Source organism: Trichechus manatus, unplaced genomic scaffold, assembly GCF_000243295.1.
Source record: "Trichechus manatus latirostris isolate Lorelei unplaced genomic scaffold, TriManLat1.0 scaffold00056, whole genome shotgun sequence".
NCBI classification, from domain to species: domain Eukaryota; kingdom Metazoa; phylum Chordata; class Mammalia; order Sirenia; family Trichechidae; genus Trichechus; species Trichechus manatus.
Window position 1 is genome coordinate 8,358,328 of NW_004443992.1, and position 15,601 is coordinate 8,373,928.

The following is a 15,601-nucleotide window of genomic DNA, read 5'->3' on the forward strand; positions in this document are numbered from 1 at the left end:
TATGCATATTTTCACCAAAAAAAACAAGTTGAGAAGGGAGAGGATTGACATGTCGTGGGGTTGTTAACCAATGTCATAAAACAATATGTGTACTACTGTTTAATGAGAAACTATTTGTTCTGTAAACCTTCACCTGAATTAAAAAAAAAACAAAAAAAACCTGATGGTACATATATACAATGGAATACTAAGTAGTCCTTAAAAAGAATGAGATCCCTATGTGCTGTTAGAGAAAAGATGACCAAGCCTTATTCTTAGTGAAAAAAGCAGGTGGCAGAACAATACGTACACTGAATCTCACGTGTTTAAGGTTTAATGTATGCTTTTGCATGCATTAAAACTTTCTGGAAGGATACATAAAAAACTGCTACCAGTTTAACTTTAGGGGATAGAAATGGCTGGTTAGAGGGAAGAAGACATGTTTATTTCTGTTATAATCTTGTATATTTTCACTTTATACCCTGTTCTATTTTAAATTTATAAGTATATAATTCATACTTTAAAACAATTTATATTAGAAAACAAAAAGAAACAAGGTAACCAGATGATTTTTATGTAAGCCAGTCTACAGACTTGTGCTTAATGAAACTTTTATTCTAACATAAATTTCATATTGCAGGAATATATAGAAAAAAATAAAGCTGATACTTTAGGTTGGGATAAAGCCTTCTCTCTCCAAGTCTTAACACAGCATCCTGCTGGCTAACAAAGGACAATCACCAAAGCAGAATTCTAAAACAATGTTTCAAGATAAAAGGGAAGTCAGTGATTTTTCTATTATCTGTGTAATACTGGGAAGAAACAAAAGAAGAACCACAATTTCAGATCGACGCACTAGATCAAAGACAATAACTATGGAATTCTGCTTGATTCTATGTTCGTTCCATGGAGCCCTGGTGGCACAGTGGTTAAGCATTCAGCTGCTAACCAAAAGGCTGGCAGTTCGAATCCACCAGCTGCTCCCTGGAAATCCTATGCGGCAGCTCTACTCTGCTCTATAGGGTTGCTATGAGCCAGAACTGACTCGACGGCAACATTTCTTTTTTTTTAATATTATATAACCAACAAGATAAGAATACAAGTTTACTAGGAACATAAAATAGCATATAAATAATAATAGTATCAGCTAACATTTATTATGTGTTAGCCAGGCACTGTGCTAAGCATGTTTCAGGCACCACCTCATTTATTCCTCACAACAATCATGTAGGACAGGTCCTGCCATTAATCACATTCCACAGAGAAAACATGGCACCTGAGAGGACAAGCTTCTAAACTGCAGTGCTAGACCATGAACTCTGGTTTGGCTGACTCCAAGCTGATACTTTTACTTTTTGTATTGCTTGATACAAAACGACCATTACATAATACCAAGCATTAGACAGATGGGTCTTTCAATAATATGATGTATTTCCCTAGTATGATGTATTTAACTTTTTGCCTCCTCTCATACCAAAATTCAACTGAAGTTAATTATTCTTAACTACTAAGCATAGACAAATAATCATTACCATGTACAGTTTTGATCATTACCGGTTTTGTGCAGTGAATGTTTCCCTCTGAGGATGAAGATCACTATAAACAACCTTGATGAGATCATGCTGACACAATGCCCCTTCTGTCAAAGCCATGGATCCGATTGTCGACGGCTACAAAAATAAAGCAAAGTATGAGACTGTGTCTCTAAAATGAAAGTAAAAACCTATTTATGTAATGATATTTAATTTTGTACAAAACTCTATGTTCCAACAAAAAGCAGTTTCAGACCACTTCTTCTCTTTCAAAACCTTTTCAACTTCTCAATTATATAAATTCTACAACTCCTTTTGGAAATTATATACACAAATTATATAAAACTAGAAATATATTGCTTTATTTTTGAAAGATTATAGAATGAATCTATACTTAAGAAAGAGAACAAGAAAAGTTGCTAGAAAGACTAAAGGTTAAAAATACATCAGTTTTAATTTGTTTGTATTCCAGAATACAGAGTAAAACTGCTTAATCTAGACTATGTTCAAATGCCTCTTTAATAGTGACATAACTGATTTCATGTTTTTAAAGTTAAAAGAAGTATCCATTAATGCTTCACTACCTTCCATTTTTCATAATATACAGGGAACTTAACTAAAATCTATTACTCGGACATATTCTATGCTAAAATGAGTCCTGGCTAAATATCAGCCATTCTATTTGCAATACAAAAAAAAGTTCTGGGGGGAATTAATTAAGGCAATAAATAGCTGCACAGAGCTTTGACAAAAGCAAGATGATACAAATTAGGAACACAGAATATAATTTTTATATAACTGGCAAAGTTTCTTTAAATATTTTCCTCACAACTTTATGCACTAAAAGCCAATAGAGACCAGAAGCTTGATTCATTTTTTCTTATTGGATTTTATTTAACGAGAGCAGGTATAAGGAGTTCAGTTTAATGAAGTCATTTACCTTTATGATTATGTGTTCTTATGCTCTTCAATCAAATAAAATAAGCAAAAATCAAAAGTGAAATGTTACTGAGCAACTAGAATAAGCAGCCCATTTTAAACTGAAATATAACAATTACAGTGTTAAAATTCTTATAAGTAGTTAATTTCCTAAAGAGTAATAAAAACAAATGAATCTAACATAGGTGATTTCTAAGCAATACGTAAGGAGTCCCAGTGGCACAATCATTAAGCACTCAGCTGCTACCCGAAAGGAATGTAGTTTGAACCCACCAGCCAATCTACAGGAGTAAAGACATGTCAATCTGCTCCCGCAAAGATTATAGCCTAGGAAACTCTACAGGGCAGTTCTACCCCGTCATATAGCGTCACTATGAGTCAGAATCGACTCCATGGCACACAACAACAGCAACAAAGCAATATGTTAGACTTTACAATAAAAAATATTTTTCAAAAACCCACAAAACATTAATAAACAAAGAGCAAAAATGATGCAGGTAGAAGAATAAAAAAGAAATAAACAAGAACCAGAGGACAACTTTTCCATTAATTACTTTCCACCTCTCTCTTTTTTATTGTACTTTAAGTGAAAGTTTACAATTCAAGTCAGTCTCTCATACAAAAATTTATGTGTACATTGTTATATGACCCTAATTGCTCTCCCTATACTGTGACAGCACACTCCTCCTTTCCATCTCTGACTTCCCGTGACCCTTCAACCAGCTCCTGACTCTCTCTGCCTTCTCATCTCACCTCTGGACAGGAGCTGCCCATTTAGTCTCATGTATCTACTTGAGCTAAGAAGCACACTCTTCACGAGTATCATTTTATGTCCCATAGTCCAGTCTAATCTTTGTCTGAAGAGTTGGCCTCGGGAATGGTTTTAGTTCTGGGTTGACAGAGAGTCCGGGGGTCATGCCTTCCAGGGATCCTCCAGTCTCAGGCAAACCATTAAGTCTGGTCTTTTTACTAGAATTTGATTTCTGCACCCCACTTTTCTCCTGTTCCGCCAGGGACTCTCTGTTGTGTTCCTGGTCAGGGTGGTCATTAGTGGTAGCCGGGCACCATCTAGTTCTTCTGGTCTCAGGCTAATGAAGCCTCTAGTTTATGTGGCCCTTTCTCTCTCTAGGGCTAACACTTTCCTTGTGACTTTGGTGTTCTTCATTCACCTTTACTCCAGATAAGTTGGGACCAATTGATGCATCTTAGATGGCTGCTAGCTAGCTTCTAAGACCCCAGATGCCACTCACCACAGTAGAATGACTTTCTGCCTCTCTTGGTAGCTCAGCTATACATTACTAACAACAAACATCTACTTTTAGAAGCAAATCAGTAAAGATGTATTAGGAATATTTATCTCTAGTAAGAAACTGACTTTTCATCTCTTAATATAATTTTAAATTATTTCACCTTTCCAATCTTACTTACCTCATGGTATATTGAAGGCTTAGATAAGGAAGGGATAGTGAAAGATAGAACTTTATTGTTTCCATCTTTATCAGCAATTTCCTGTAGTTTAAAAAATATATGAAGATAATGAAATAATCATAGGCCTTTATTACATGAAATAATGACTACTTTCTCAATTTACAGACTATATCACTAACAATGAGGAAGTTTTTATTTCCTTTCAAGAAATAGTAATACACAATAAAACCTGTAAAAGCTGGAACCTGTGTAAAGCAGAAACCTGTCAGAGAAGGAAAACTTAAATATCTTCCACTAACAGAGAGCAATAAAAAAGTGGTAAGACTGCACCCTGTCAAAGGTGGAAAACTTGTGAGACTTGGAAAAAGAGGCAGTCCCGTTGAGTCCTAGCTCTTATAGGTTTCATTGTATAAAAAATATTACTACCCCAGTATATCTTTTCTAAATTATTAGCAACTTTGTACAATCTACTAGTAGAGTTGTAATTCATAGATAATGAGCACAATACTATACTAAATCAAATACAATATGGCAGCAAAGACATGAAGAAGGCACACAAATCAATTTTCATGTTAAATTTACACAACAGGAAAGCAAGATTACAAGTGATTAGATCTTGTAGTAGAAATACGGCTGAGCTAAACAAGATAAAATGAAAGGTCTTAGCCAAGAGATCCACACTTACTAAAATAAGAAAAACAAATTGTACTAACACAGAATGAATCTCGACTAAAAGAAGTTCTTACAATCATGCAGCAATAAACAACCCAAACTAAGCTACATATTTACATAATTTAATATTAGTCCAAGTGATTAAAAACAAATTCATATTTAGGTATTTTTTAGTGAGCTGCAAGAAAATTCTCATGATTTTTAAAAGCACTTTCACTCTCCACTCTTGAGCATCTCCAATCTTCCGCAGGCATCACTAACTACCTACAGGCACCAGCAAACAGAGTGGAGAAATGCTGCTGTATCACTCCTTTTCTCCAGTGCTTTGTTTCAGTCTATGTTCCTTTTACAACTTATTATCAGTGTACATCATGGCATAAAGTCTATAGAGAGAAGACTGCCCTTACTAGACCTAGACAGTAGGTAGTCAGAAGACAGATGGAGTGGCTGGCTACACAGCACAAAAGGAAGAAACAACAACTATCATCACCAAAACACAAACCCAAAGACCTTCCTTATAGAGCTCATTTCTGAATTTAATATGTCATAGGAAAGTACCAATTATTTGTGAACAATAGCCATGCCTCTAATTTTGGTAGGAAAACAGCTTTACAAATTACCTAGAAAGAGATCACGCAACTTTCTTGTAGTAAAACTCCAGTTGCTATCACGTCTGGGCCACTGTGCCTTAGAGAAGGTATATACTAATATGAATGAACCTGATTCAAGTTAGACAATAAAATTTTAATTTCTAATTAAGTCATACAGTTTTGGTTTATCTTTTTGTGTATTTGTGGAGAAGGGAGCTCTGAAATTTGTTAAGGCTGAGGACAATATAAAACTTCCCTGGGGGTATTTGAGGCAAGGAAGAAGTGAGAATACAGAAAATACCCAACAAGGTAAGAAAAACTGAGAGCCACAGAGATGAGTGAACACAGATATAAAGGGAATTAAAAGGAGTTCAGAAGCCTGAGGTTGCATTTCTGACATATAACTGTGTGTTTTTTAATATGTTTTTGAGATGCCACTATGATACACTATTTTTGAGATGTCAAAAGATATTAAACCATAACCAGCAAATATTGTCAATAACTTGTCATACATTCCACTCTGCAAAATAATCTTGCTTCGTTTGTCCAATTACTGAGTTTTACACTAAACACACACTGATTCAACAGCAACAACAAAACACATTAATAAAAGTGATAATATTAAACATAATCTAAAACACTAAACTCAATTATTGATTCAACAAGTATTTACTAAGTACCTGTGCTAGGCACTATGGGAGACTTAGTAAGGTATATAACAAATTTCCTGCTTTAAAAGAAAAAATCAAGCACGTTAGCAAAAAAGACATTTTATACCTAAACCAGCTTTTCATTAAAAAAAAAAAAAACGAACCCACATTTAGTATGATAATGTTAATAATAAACATTTATTAAACACCTCAGGCAATATACTAGGATCTTCAAATTGTTTTTAACCCTTACTCAAAATCTTTTATTCCTGTTTTACAGATGAGACAACTGAAGTCAAGATGTTAAGTAACTTGCCCATATTTAAAACAGTAAGTGTCAGGGCCTGGTTGTGAATTGAATGCAAGTGATTCCAAAGTCCATGCTCCTTCTTTCAGACATATGTTCTATTGCTGGAAATGTTTTCTAATGAGTTCTTAAGTGATAACATTTAATACAAGCAAGCACTGGAGCAGAAGAATACATATTTATTGTGAGACTCAATCTTCCTCTACTTTATTAACTCTCAACTATAAAGCTAAACTTTGTTATGTGGAGTGCTTACAATGTATACTGAATTCACAGAATATAAGACTTCAAGCGGCACAAACTTTAATACCAATGTTTCAAATTAGGCATCATGAGAAAAAAACAGAATAATGTTTAAAGCACTTAAAAGTTTGTTAGAAGAAAAAAAATACCAAAAATAAATGTATTATCAAATATATACTATCAAATGAATATGAAAATAAATTTACAAATAGCTATATAAAACTTTTATGATCAAATTACAAAAGTTTTATGCCAGTGGTTTCTCATTGCTTTCCCTATTCAGTGACTCCAAGATACATTCATTAGATTTATGTTTCTTCATTGATGAGTTCAGGTAATTGTTCAATTTTTTACAGAGGCACAAGAAGGTGGGAAAACGATGTGCTATTTTGTTCCTTTGCATTCACTAGAAAAGGAGTCTTGCTACCTGTATCTTCAGAAGGGTCCCATGTAGGTTTCCCATGTTCCCTAACTCTCCCCAACTTTCTCACGTGATTCCTTCAGTCCTCAAGACCTTTAAGTTGTTCCCTTTCTAGCATACCCATCCATCTTACAGAAGTAATCAAGTCTCAGTCTTCAAGTTCCTTTCATGCAAGGCCTCTAGCATGTAGGAAATGCTAACTGGTTTCTTTTCTCCCTCTAGTTTCCATTGTGCTCTTACTCACTTTTTAAAGATCCTAACAGGCTGTAACAGAATAGCCTTAACTAATATGCCTCCCTCAAGAAACAGAAATCTCATGTCCACTATCCCCACTATTCCCAGTTATGTATATAGCCTACCAAAGATAAAGAATGGTAATTAAATTCACTTTATAATTCCAAGGTCTCTCTGCATACCATCACCCAATTAATCTCCCTAATAAATAATGCCATTCTTCTGTTCAAAAACCTGGAACGGCTTCCCAGTGCTTATTAAAGAAAACCTAAACTCTTCACATTAGAGTTTACCCATTGCCATCAAGCGACCCTATAGGACAAAGGAGAACTGCCCCATAGGGTTTCCAAGGCTGTAATCTGTATGGGAGCAAACTACCACATCTTTCTCCCCCAGAGTGGCTGACAGGTTTGAACCGTTGACCTTTCAGTTAGCAGCCGAGCACTTAACCACTGCACCACCAGGGCTCCTTCTTTAGAGTTTAAGACCCTCTAAAACTGATGCCAAACTATCTTTCCCAGCTTGCATATATATTCTGTGCTTCAAAAAGAATTATTTTCTATTTCCAGCAAATGACTTGACTTTCTTACATCTGTGCTTATGCTCATGTGATTATTTCTGAAATCTCAACTACTCCTAATCTCAACCTGTCAAACCTATACCTCTTGTTAAGGCCAAGCATAGATGCCATTTTCTCAATAAAGCCTGTCATAATAACTTCAGCAAGCATCTGAGTTTCTCTCTGAAATCCTCTTATAAAAACTTTGCTTATCAGTCATCTATAAATATATCTTCCGCCATAGAGCAGAAGTTTCCTAAAAACACATATCACATCTAATTTTTTGTATTTATTAGTGTCCAACTCAATGCCTTACACAGAAGGCATTCATAAATATTGGTCAACTGAAACAATTTGAAGAAATAAGCCATAAAATATTAACAATAGTATTGATTATAATAGTTTAATCTACTTTATAAAACACTTAAAATTTCATATCATTTCAACTTACCAAATTGTAAATTCCTAACAGAAGTGCTTCAGTACAACCATTACTCTGTCTGTCTCGGCTAACTGTAAGCCGTAAATAAACCCATATCAATTCTGGCAAGAACTGCAGTGTGAACCTCTTCAGTCGAACTTCAGAGCTACGATAGAGTTCAAAGAGCTGGTGGCAGACAGGCTCCAGGAGCTAAAATAAAAATAAAGTATAGTAGTTATTTCCATTCTTTTGTCTGTAACTGTACTTTTTAATATACATTTATCTATATATTTAAAATAAATTCTCAATATTAATTTCAAAATATTTTGAATTCAACCAAAACCGTTAATCCCAATTTATGTAGAGACCATATATTAAACTGACCAACTCACTAACTATAAGTACTTTGTGCCTATATAATATCAATATACTGTAGTACTAAATTATTAGATGAAAAGTTCTTTAACCAATGTACTATATATTATATTTGGTGAGTTTACCTTTCTATTCTTATCAATTTAAAAAAGTTTCCATCGGAAGAAAATAATTTCAAATGGTCTTGTTTGAAATAAACTTTAAATCTCAACTCAGACTAAGATTTAAACAAATTATATATCACTCAGTACAGGGAAGAATTTTGTAATACATAATCTTTGGGTATCCAAAATGCTAATATTTTAAAAGCATACAAGTAAAACAAGCTGATTACTTTTATATTTTAAGACTGATTTAAGTTTCAATTGTATTTATCCAAAAGATTCTGAAACTCAGTACACAGAAATAGCTTCTTCAATGTTTAGCTGCCTAACTTTTCATATAATATCACACAATATGACTTATGAGGCAACTTCATGCCTTTGAAAACTGAACAAAATGAGCAGTTAAAATACATTTCTCCAGTTTTCCCTAAACACATACTTCCAATTTAGACTGGTTTTGCTGGAATAACTGTAGACTGCACAAACCTGACTATCATTTTAAAAGGCAGACTGTATACTAATTGTTATTGTTGTTAGGTGCCATTGAGTTGATTCTGACTCACAGTGAACCTATGTACAGCAGAACGAAACATTGTGCTGGTCCTGCGCCTTCCCTCACAATTGTTGCTATGTTTCAGCCCACTGTTGCAGCCACTGTGTCAATTCCATCTCATTGAGGGATTTCTTTTTTCACTGACCCTCTACTTTAATAAGCATGATGTCCTTCTCCAGGGACTGGTCCCTCCTGATAACATGTCCCAAGTACGTGAGATGCAGTCTTGCCATTCTCCCTTCTAAGGAGCATTCGGTCAGTACTTCTTCCAAGACAGGTTTGTTCATTCTTCCGGCAGTTCACTGTATATTCAATATTCATCGCCAACGCCATAATTCAAAGGCATCAATTCCTCTTCGTTTTTTTTTATTCATTGTCCAGCTTTCGTGTGCATACGAGGCAACTGAAATACCATGGCTTGGGTCAGGTGCACTTTAGTCCTCAAAGTGACATCTTTGCTTTCAACACTTTAAAAGGTCCTTTGTAGCAGACTTGCCCAATGCAGTAATACACTGTTTGATTTCTTTCTTTCTTTCTTTTTTTATTGTGCTTTAGGTGAAAGTTTATAGCTCAAGTTAATTTCTCATTCAAAAATTTATACACGTACTGTTTTGGGACGTTAGTTGCAATCCCCACAATGTGACAGCACATTCCCCCTTTCCACCCCAGATTCCCTGTGTCCATTTGAACAGTTCCTGTCCCTTCCTGCCTTCTCATCCTGCTTTTGGGCAGGAGCTGCCCATTTGGTCTTGTATATCTGACTGAACTAAGAAGCACATTCCTCATGTGTATTTGTCTGCTGGGTTCTCTAGAGAAGCAAAACCAGTAAAGTGTATAAATGTATATAGAGAGAGATTGTATCAAGGAAACAGCTCAAGCGATTATAGAGACTAGAACGTCCCAAGTCCGTGGATCAGGATAGAGGCCTCTCCCAAGTCACACAGCTGCAGAAGCTGGCAAGCCCAAGATCGGCAGGTTGGAGAGCAGAGCTCCAGCTCACAGGCTGTGCAGATCAACAAACCCCAGGTTCAGCAGATAAACTGATAGCTCAAGTCTCAAGAACGGGAGGTGAGACAACAGGAAGCAGCCGCAGGATCCAGAGAGAGCAAATAGTCAGAACATCTGCTTATATACAGATGTGGGCCACACACCCAAGGAGACTCCCTTTCATCTGATTGGCTACTCACAGTATATTCAATCATGGGACTCACAGTATATTCAATCATGGGAGTGATTACATTAAAACACTGAGAATCATGGCCCAGCCAAGTTGACACACAATCTTAACCATCACAGTATTATTTTTTGTTTTATAGCCCTGTCTAATCTTGGAGCCCTGATGGTGCAGTGGTTAAGAGACTGGCTACTAACTAAAAGGCTGGCAGTTCAAATCTGTCCTGTAGGGTCACTATGAGTTGGAATCGACTTGACGGCAATGGCTTTTTTTTAAATCTTTGTCTGTAGAGTGAGCTTCGGGAATGGTTTCAGTTCTGAGTTAACAGTGCATCCAGGGGCCATAGTTTCGGGGGCTCCTCCAGTCCATTAAGTTTGGCCCTTTTACGTGAATTTGAGTTCTGTTCTACAATTTTCTGCCGCTCTGTCCAGGACTCTATGTTGTGTTCCCTGTCAGGGTGGTCACTGGTGGTAGCTGGGCACCATCTAGTTCTTCTGGCCTCAGGCTGGTGGAGTTTCTGGTTCATTTGGTGTTTTAATTCTTTGGGCTAGTATTTTCCTTGTGTCTTTGGTTTTCTTCATTCTCCTTTGCTCCAAGTGGGATGGGACCAATTGATGTATCTTAGATGGCTGCTCAAAAGCTTTTAAGACCCCAGACACTAAAGTGGAATGTAGAACATTTTCTTTATAAACCATGTTATGCCAGTTGATCTAGATGTCTCCTGAAACTATGGTCCCCAGGCTCCAGCACCAGCCACTCTGTTCCTCAAAGGGTTTGGATGTATCCAGGAAACTTCTTTGCTTTTGCTTTGGTCCAGCTGTGCTGACTTCGCCTATATTGTGTGTTGTCCTTCCCTTCACTGAAGTTGATCCTTGTCTACTATCCAGTTAGTGATTTCCCCTCTTCCTCCCTCCCCACCCTCCTAACCATCGAAGAATGTTTTTTTTCTGTTTAAACCTTTTCTTGAGTTCTTATAATAATGGTTTCATATGGTATTTATCCTTTTGTGTCTGACTTATTTCACTCAGCATAATGCCCTCAGATTCATCCATGTTGTGAGATGTTTCACGGATTCATCATTGTTCTTTATCGTTGTGTAATATTTCACTGTGTGTATGCACCATAATTTGTTTACTCAGTCGTTTGTTGACGGGCTTTTAGGTTGTGTCCATCTTTTTGCTATTGTGAATACTGCCACAATGAACATGGCTGTGCGTATGTCTATTCACGTGATGGCTCTTATTTCTCTTGGGTACACCCCTAGGCGTGGGATTGCTGAATCGTATGGTATTTCTATTTCTAGCTTTTTAAGGAAGTGCCATATCGTTTTCCAAAGTGGTTGTACCATTTTACATTCCCACCAGCAGTCCATAAGATTTCCAATCTCTACACAACCTCTCCAACAAATTTGTTAGTTTTTGTCTTTTGGATTAGTGCCAGCCTTGTTGGGGTGAGATGGTATCTCACTGTAGTTTTGATTTGCATTTCTCTAATGATTAATGATTGGGAGCATTTCCTCATATGTTAGCTGCCTGAATTTCTTCTTTGGTGAAGTGTCTGTTCATATCTTTAGCCCATTTTTTAACTGGATTATTTGTCTTTTTGTTCTTGGGGTGCTGCGGTATCTTATAGATTTTAGAGGTTAGACCCTTATAGGTTATGTCATAGCCAAGATTTTTTTCCCAGTCTGTAGGTTCTCTTTTTGCTCTTTTGGTGAAGTCTTTTGATGACTGTTTGATTTTTAGGAGCTCCCAGTTATCTAGTTTCTCTTCTAGTGTTTGTGCATTGTTAGTTATGGTATGTATACTATTTATGCCATGTATTAGGGCCCCTAGAGTTGTCCCTATGTTTTCTTTCATGATCTTTTATCGTTTTAGATTTTATATTTTGGCCTTTGATCCATTTTGAGTTCATTTTTGTGTATGGTGTGAGGTATGGGTCCTGTTTCATTTTTTTACAAATGGATATCCAGTTATGCACCATCTATTAAAGAGACTGTTTTTTCCCCCATTTAACAGACTTGGGGCCTTTGTCAAATATTAGCTGTTCATAGGTGGATGGATTTATGTCTGAGTTCTCAATTCGGTTCCATTGGTCTGTGTCTGTTGTTGTACCAGTACTAGGCTGTTCTGACTACCACGGCAGTATAATAGGTTTTAAAACCAGGTAGTGTGAGGCCTCCTGCTTTGTTCTTCTTCTTCAGTAATGCTTTACATCACTTGATTTCTTGACTGCTGCTTCCATGGATATTGACTGTGGATCCAAGTAAAATGAAATCTTTGACAACTTCAATATTTTCTCTGTTTATGATGATGTTGCTTATTGGTCCAGTTGTGAGGATTTGTCTCCTTTACGTGAGGTGTAATCCATACTGAAGGCTGTGGTCTTTGACATCAGTAAATGCTTTAAGCCCGCTTCACTTTCAGCAAGCAAGGTTGTATCATCTGCATATCGCAGGTTGTTAATGAGTCTTCCGCTAATCCTGATGCTGCATTCTTCTTCATATAGTCCAGCTTCTTGGATTATTTGCTCAGCATATAGATTGAATAAGTATGATGAAAGGGCACAACCCTGACACACACCTTTATGATTTTAAACCACGCAGCATCCCCTTGTTCTGTTCGACAACTGCCTCTTGGTCTACACACAGTTTCCTCAAGAACACAATTAAGCGTTCTGGAATTCCCATTCTTTGCAATGTTATCCATAATGTGTTATGATCTACATAGTCAAATGCCTTTGCAGAGTCAATAAAACAAAGGTAAACATCTTTCTGATAATTTCTGCTTTCAGCCAAGATCCATGTGACATCAGCAATGATATCCCTCGTTCCACATCCTCTTCTGAATCTGGCTTGAATTTCTGGAAGTTCTCTGTCGATGTACAGCTGTAACCGTTTTTTAATTATCTTCAGGAAAATTTTACTTGCGTGTAACATTAATGATATTGTTGATAATTTCCACATTCTGTTGGATAACCTTTCTTTGCAATGAGCACAAACACAGATCTCTTTCAGCTGGCTGGCCAGGTAGCTGTCTTCCAAGTTTCTTGGCATAGATGCGTGAGCGCTTCCAGCATTGCATCTGTTTGCTGAAACATCTCAACTGGTATTCTGTCAATTCCTGAAGCCTTGTTTTTCACCAATGCCTTCAGTGCAGCTCGGACTTCTTCCTTCAGTACCGTCAGTTTTTGATCGTATACTACCTCCTGAAATGGCTGAATATCAACCAGTTCTTTTAGTACAGTGACTCTCTGTATTCCTTTCATCTTTTGATGCTTCCTGCATCATTCAATATTTTGCCCATAGAATCCTTCAATATGGCCACTGGAGGTTTGAATTTTTTCTTCAGTTCTTTCAGCTTGAGAAATACTAAGAGTGTTCTTTCCTTTTGGTTTTCTAACTCCAGGTCTTTGCACATTTCCTTATAATACTTAACTTTGTCTTCTTGAGCCGCCCTTTGAAATCTTCTGTTCACCTCTTCTACTTCATAATTTCTTCCACTCTCTTTAGCTACTCTACATTCAACTGCAAGTTTCAGAATCTCTGCTGACATCCATTTTGGTCTTTTCTGTCCTCTCTTTTTAATGACCTTTTGCTTTCTTAATGTATGATGTCCTTGATGTTCTCCCACAACTTGTCTGGTCTTTGCTCATTAGTGTTCAATGTGCCAAATCTATGCTTGAGATGGTCTCTAAATTCAGGTGAGATATACTCAAGGTCACACTTGGGCTCTCATGGACTTGTTTTAATTTTTTTTATACTAATAAGAAACTATGAAATAATTCTTAAATTAAAATTTAACACAAACTCTTTAAAAAAAACATGAGTGATCAGTAATTTCATATGCTTATTACCTCTATTCTAAATGACTGAAATAATGCATAGACATTAGGGAATCTACTTGAATGTAGTTAGATATGTCTGCAATAATCTAACATTACCGAAAAGTCACTACTTTCAAACTTGTAAAATTCAGTCAACAAACTGTATGTTGACTATACAGTTAATACTAAGATGAATTCAGTTTAGTTCTTGAAAAACAACTTTAAAGTTAAAAAATTTACACACATACACGTAACTCTAAGTCCTTTAAGTGAAATCACTATCATAGCATGTTAAAATCTTACAAAGTATTCTAACTCTTGCCTTACAAATGAAGTCTAGACTGTCAGAAAATCTGCCCAAAGTTATAGAGAAGTTAGTGGTAGAGGAAGACACTAAGATCCAGGTCTTTCTACAACAAAGTAATGTTTCCATTATACCGTATTTCTTATACTAGAATGGAGTTGAAGCAGAGTGAGGTTTGTTTAATTACAAATGTTCTATTACATGTAGTGCCAATAATGAAGAGACAATAAGCTTTTGAATACAGTCAGGAGATGGCCTTTGATATAACCTAGGCCACTTCATCCACTGAATGGCAGAAAAGAGTAGAGATGCTGTTAGAGTGGTAAGATTTGAATAGGAAAATAAGAGAGTTTCCAACTATTCTTTTTTATTGATATAGAAAGCAAGCTGAAAATGAGGAGGAAGGATAGTAAGAATATGAGGAAAGAGAAGGTGTAAAATGAACAGTGGGACAGTAAGTGTACCAAGGAAGTAAAGTAAGATGGTAAGGCAGTGTTATGTGCTTAGTGGAGATCTGTAGTCCTGAACTGAAAGTGGCCAAGTGGAGTAAGTCAATAAAATTGTATTTTCTCAGGCATGTTCAATCGCTCAGGTACAGGCATGAAGTAGATGGATGGCTGGATTTTATCCAGTGCTGATTTTGCCAGGAGAGCATGAATTCAGGGAATGAGAGGCAAAGGAGTTAAGAATGTTTACAAGGGACGACTGTAATGCCGGACCATGAAAATTTAGCTGGGAAAAGAGAGGAGTGAGATTTTGAGGGAAGAACCAAAAAAACCAAACCCACTGCTGTCAATTCAGTTTTGACTCATAGTGACTCAATAAAGGAGGTGAAATTAAATCATAAAAAAGTGATAGGGTTAATGGATTAGAGGTCTCTTTGAAGTAGAAGAATTGCTGGAGTGTCTAAGGGATCTGGAAGGAAGGAAGGGAGAATAAAGCAATATGCTGGTCTAGAGATGAACACTTAAACTGTAACACAGGCTAGCCATGACAATGTAGTATTAAACTTCGAGGAAGTATACTTTAAGAACTTTTATGATTTTAAATCAAAATTATTTGTAAGAATGTCATAAGTTCCAATTATTATTATATGTGGCATATGACAATTTTTTGAAATAATGTGTTAACTAAATAATTAATTTGATTACATTTCAGCATATAACAGAATTAGGACTAAAAGTGCCCTCCTTCGGCTGTGGGGACCATGGTCTCGGGGAACATCTAGCTCAATTGGCATAACACAGTTTATAAAGACAATGTTCTACATTCTACCTTGGTGAGTAGCGTC

General features: G+C 36.3%; 1 protein-coding gene across 2 annotated transcripts in view; it reads right to left on the reverse strand.

The window, feature by feature from the left end:
- Positions 1-15,601, reverse strand: part of ORC2 (origin recognition complex subunit 2) — a 155,490-nt gene that overhangs the window by 86,683 nt on the left and 53,206 nt on the right. For both annotated transcript variants that reach the window (XM_023732975.1, XM_023732976.1), the window contains 3 exons: positions 8,006-8,185; positions 3,879-3,959; positions 1,534-1,649 (listed from right to left, as the gene is read on the reverse strand). In XM_023732975.1, coding sequence (XP_023588743.1) covers positions 1,534-1,649; positions 3,879-3,959; positions 8,006-8,185 — 377 coding nt within the window. The remainder of the gene's footprint in view (positions 1-1,533; positions 1,650-3,878; positions 3,960-8,005; positions 8,186-15,601) is intronic.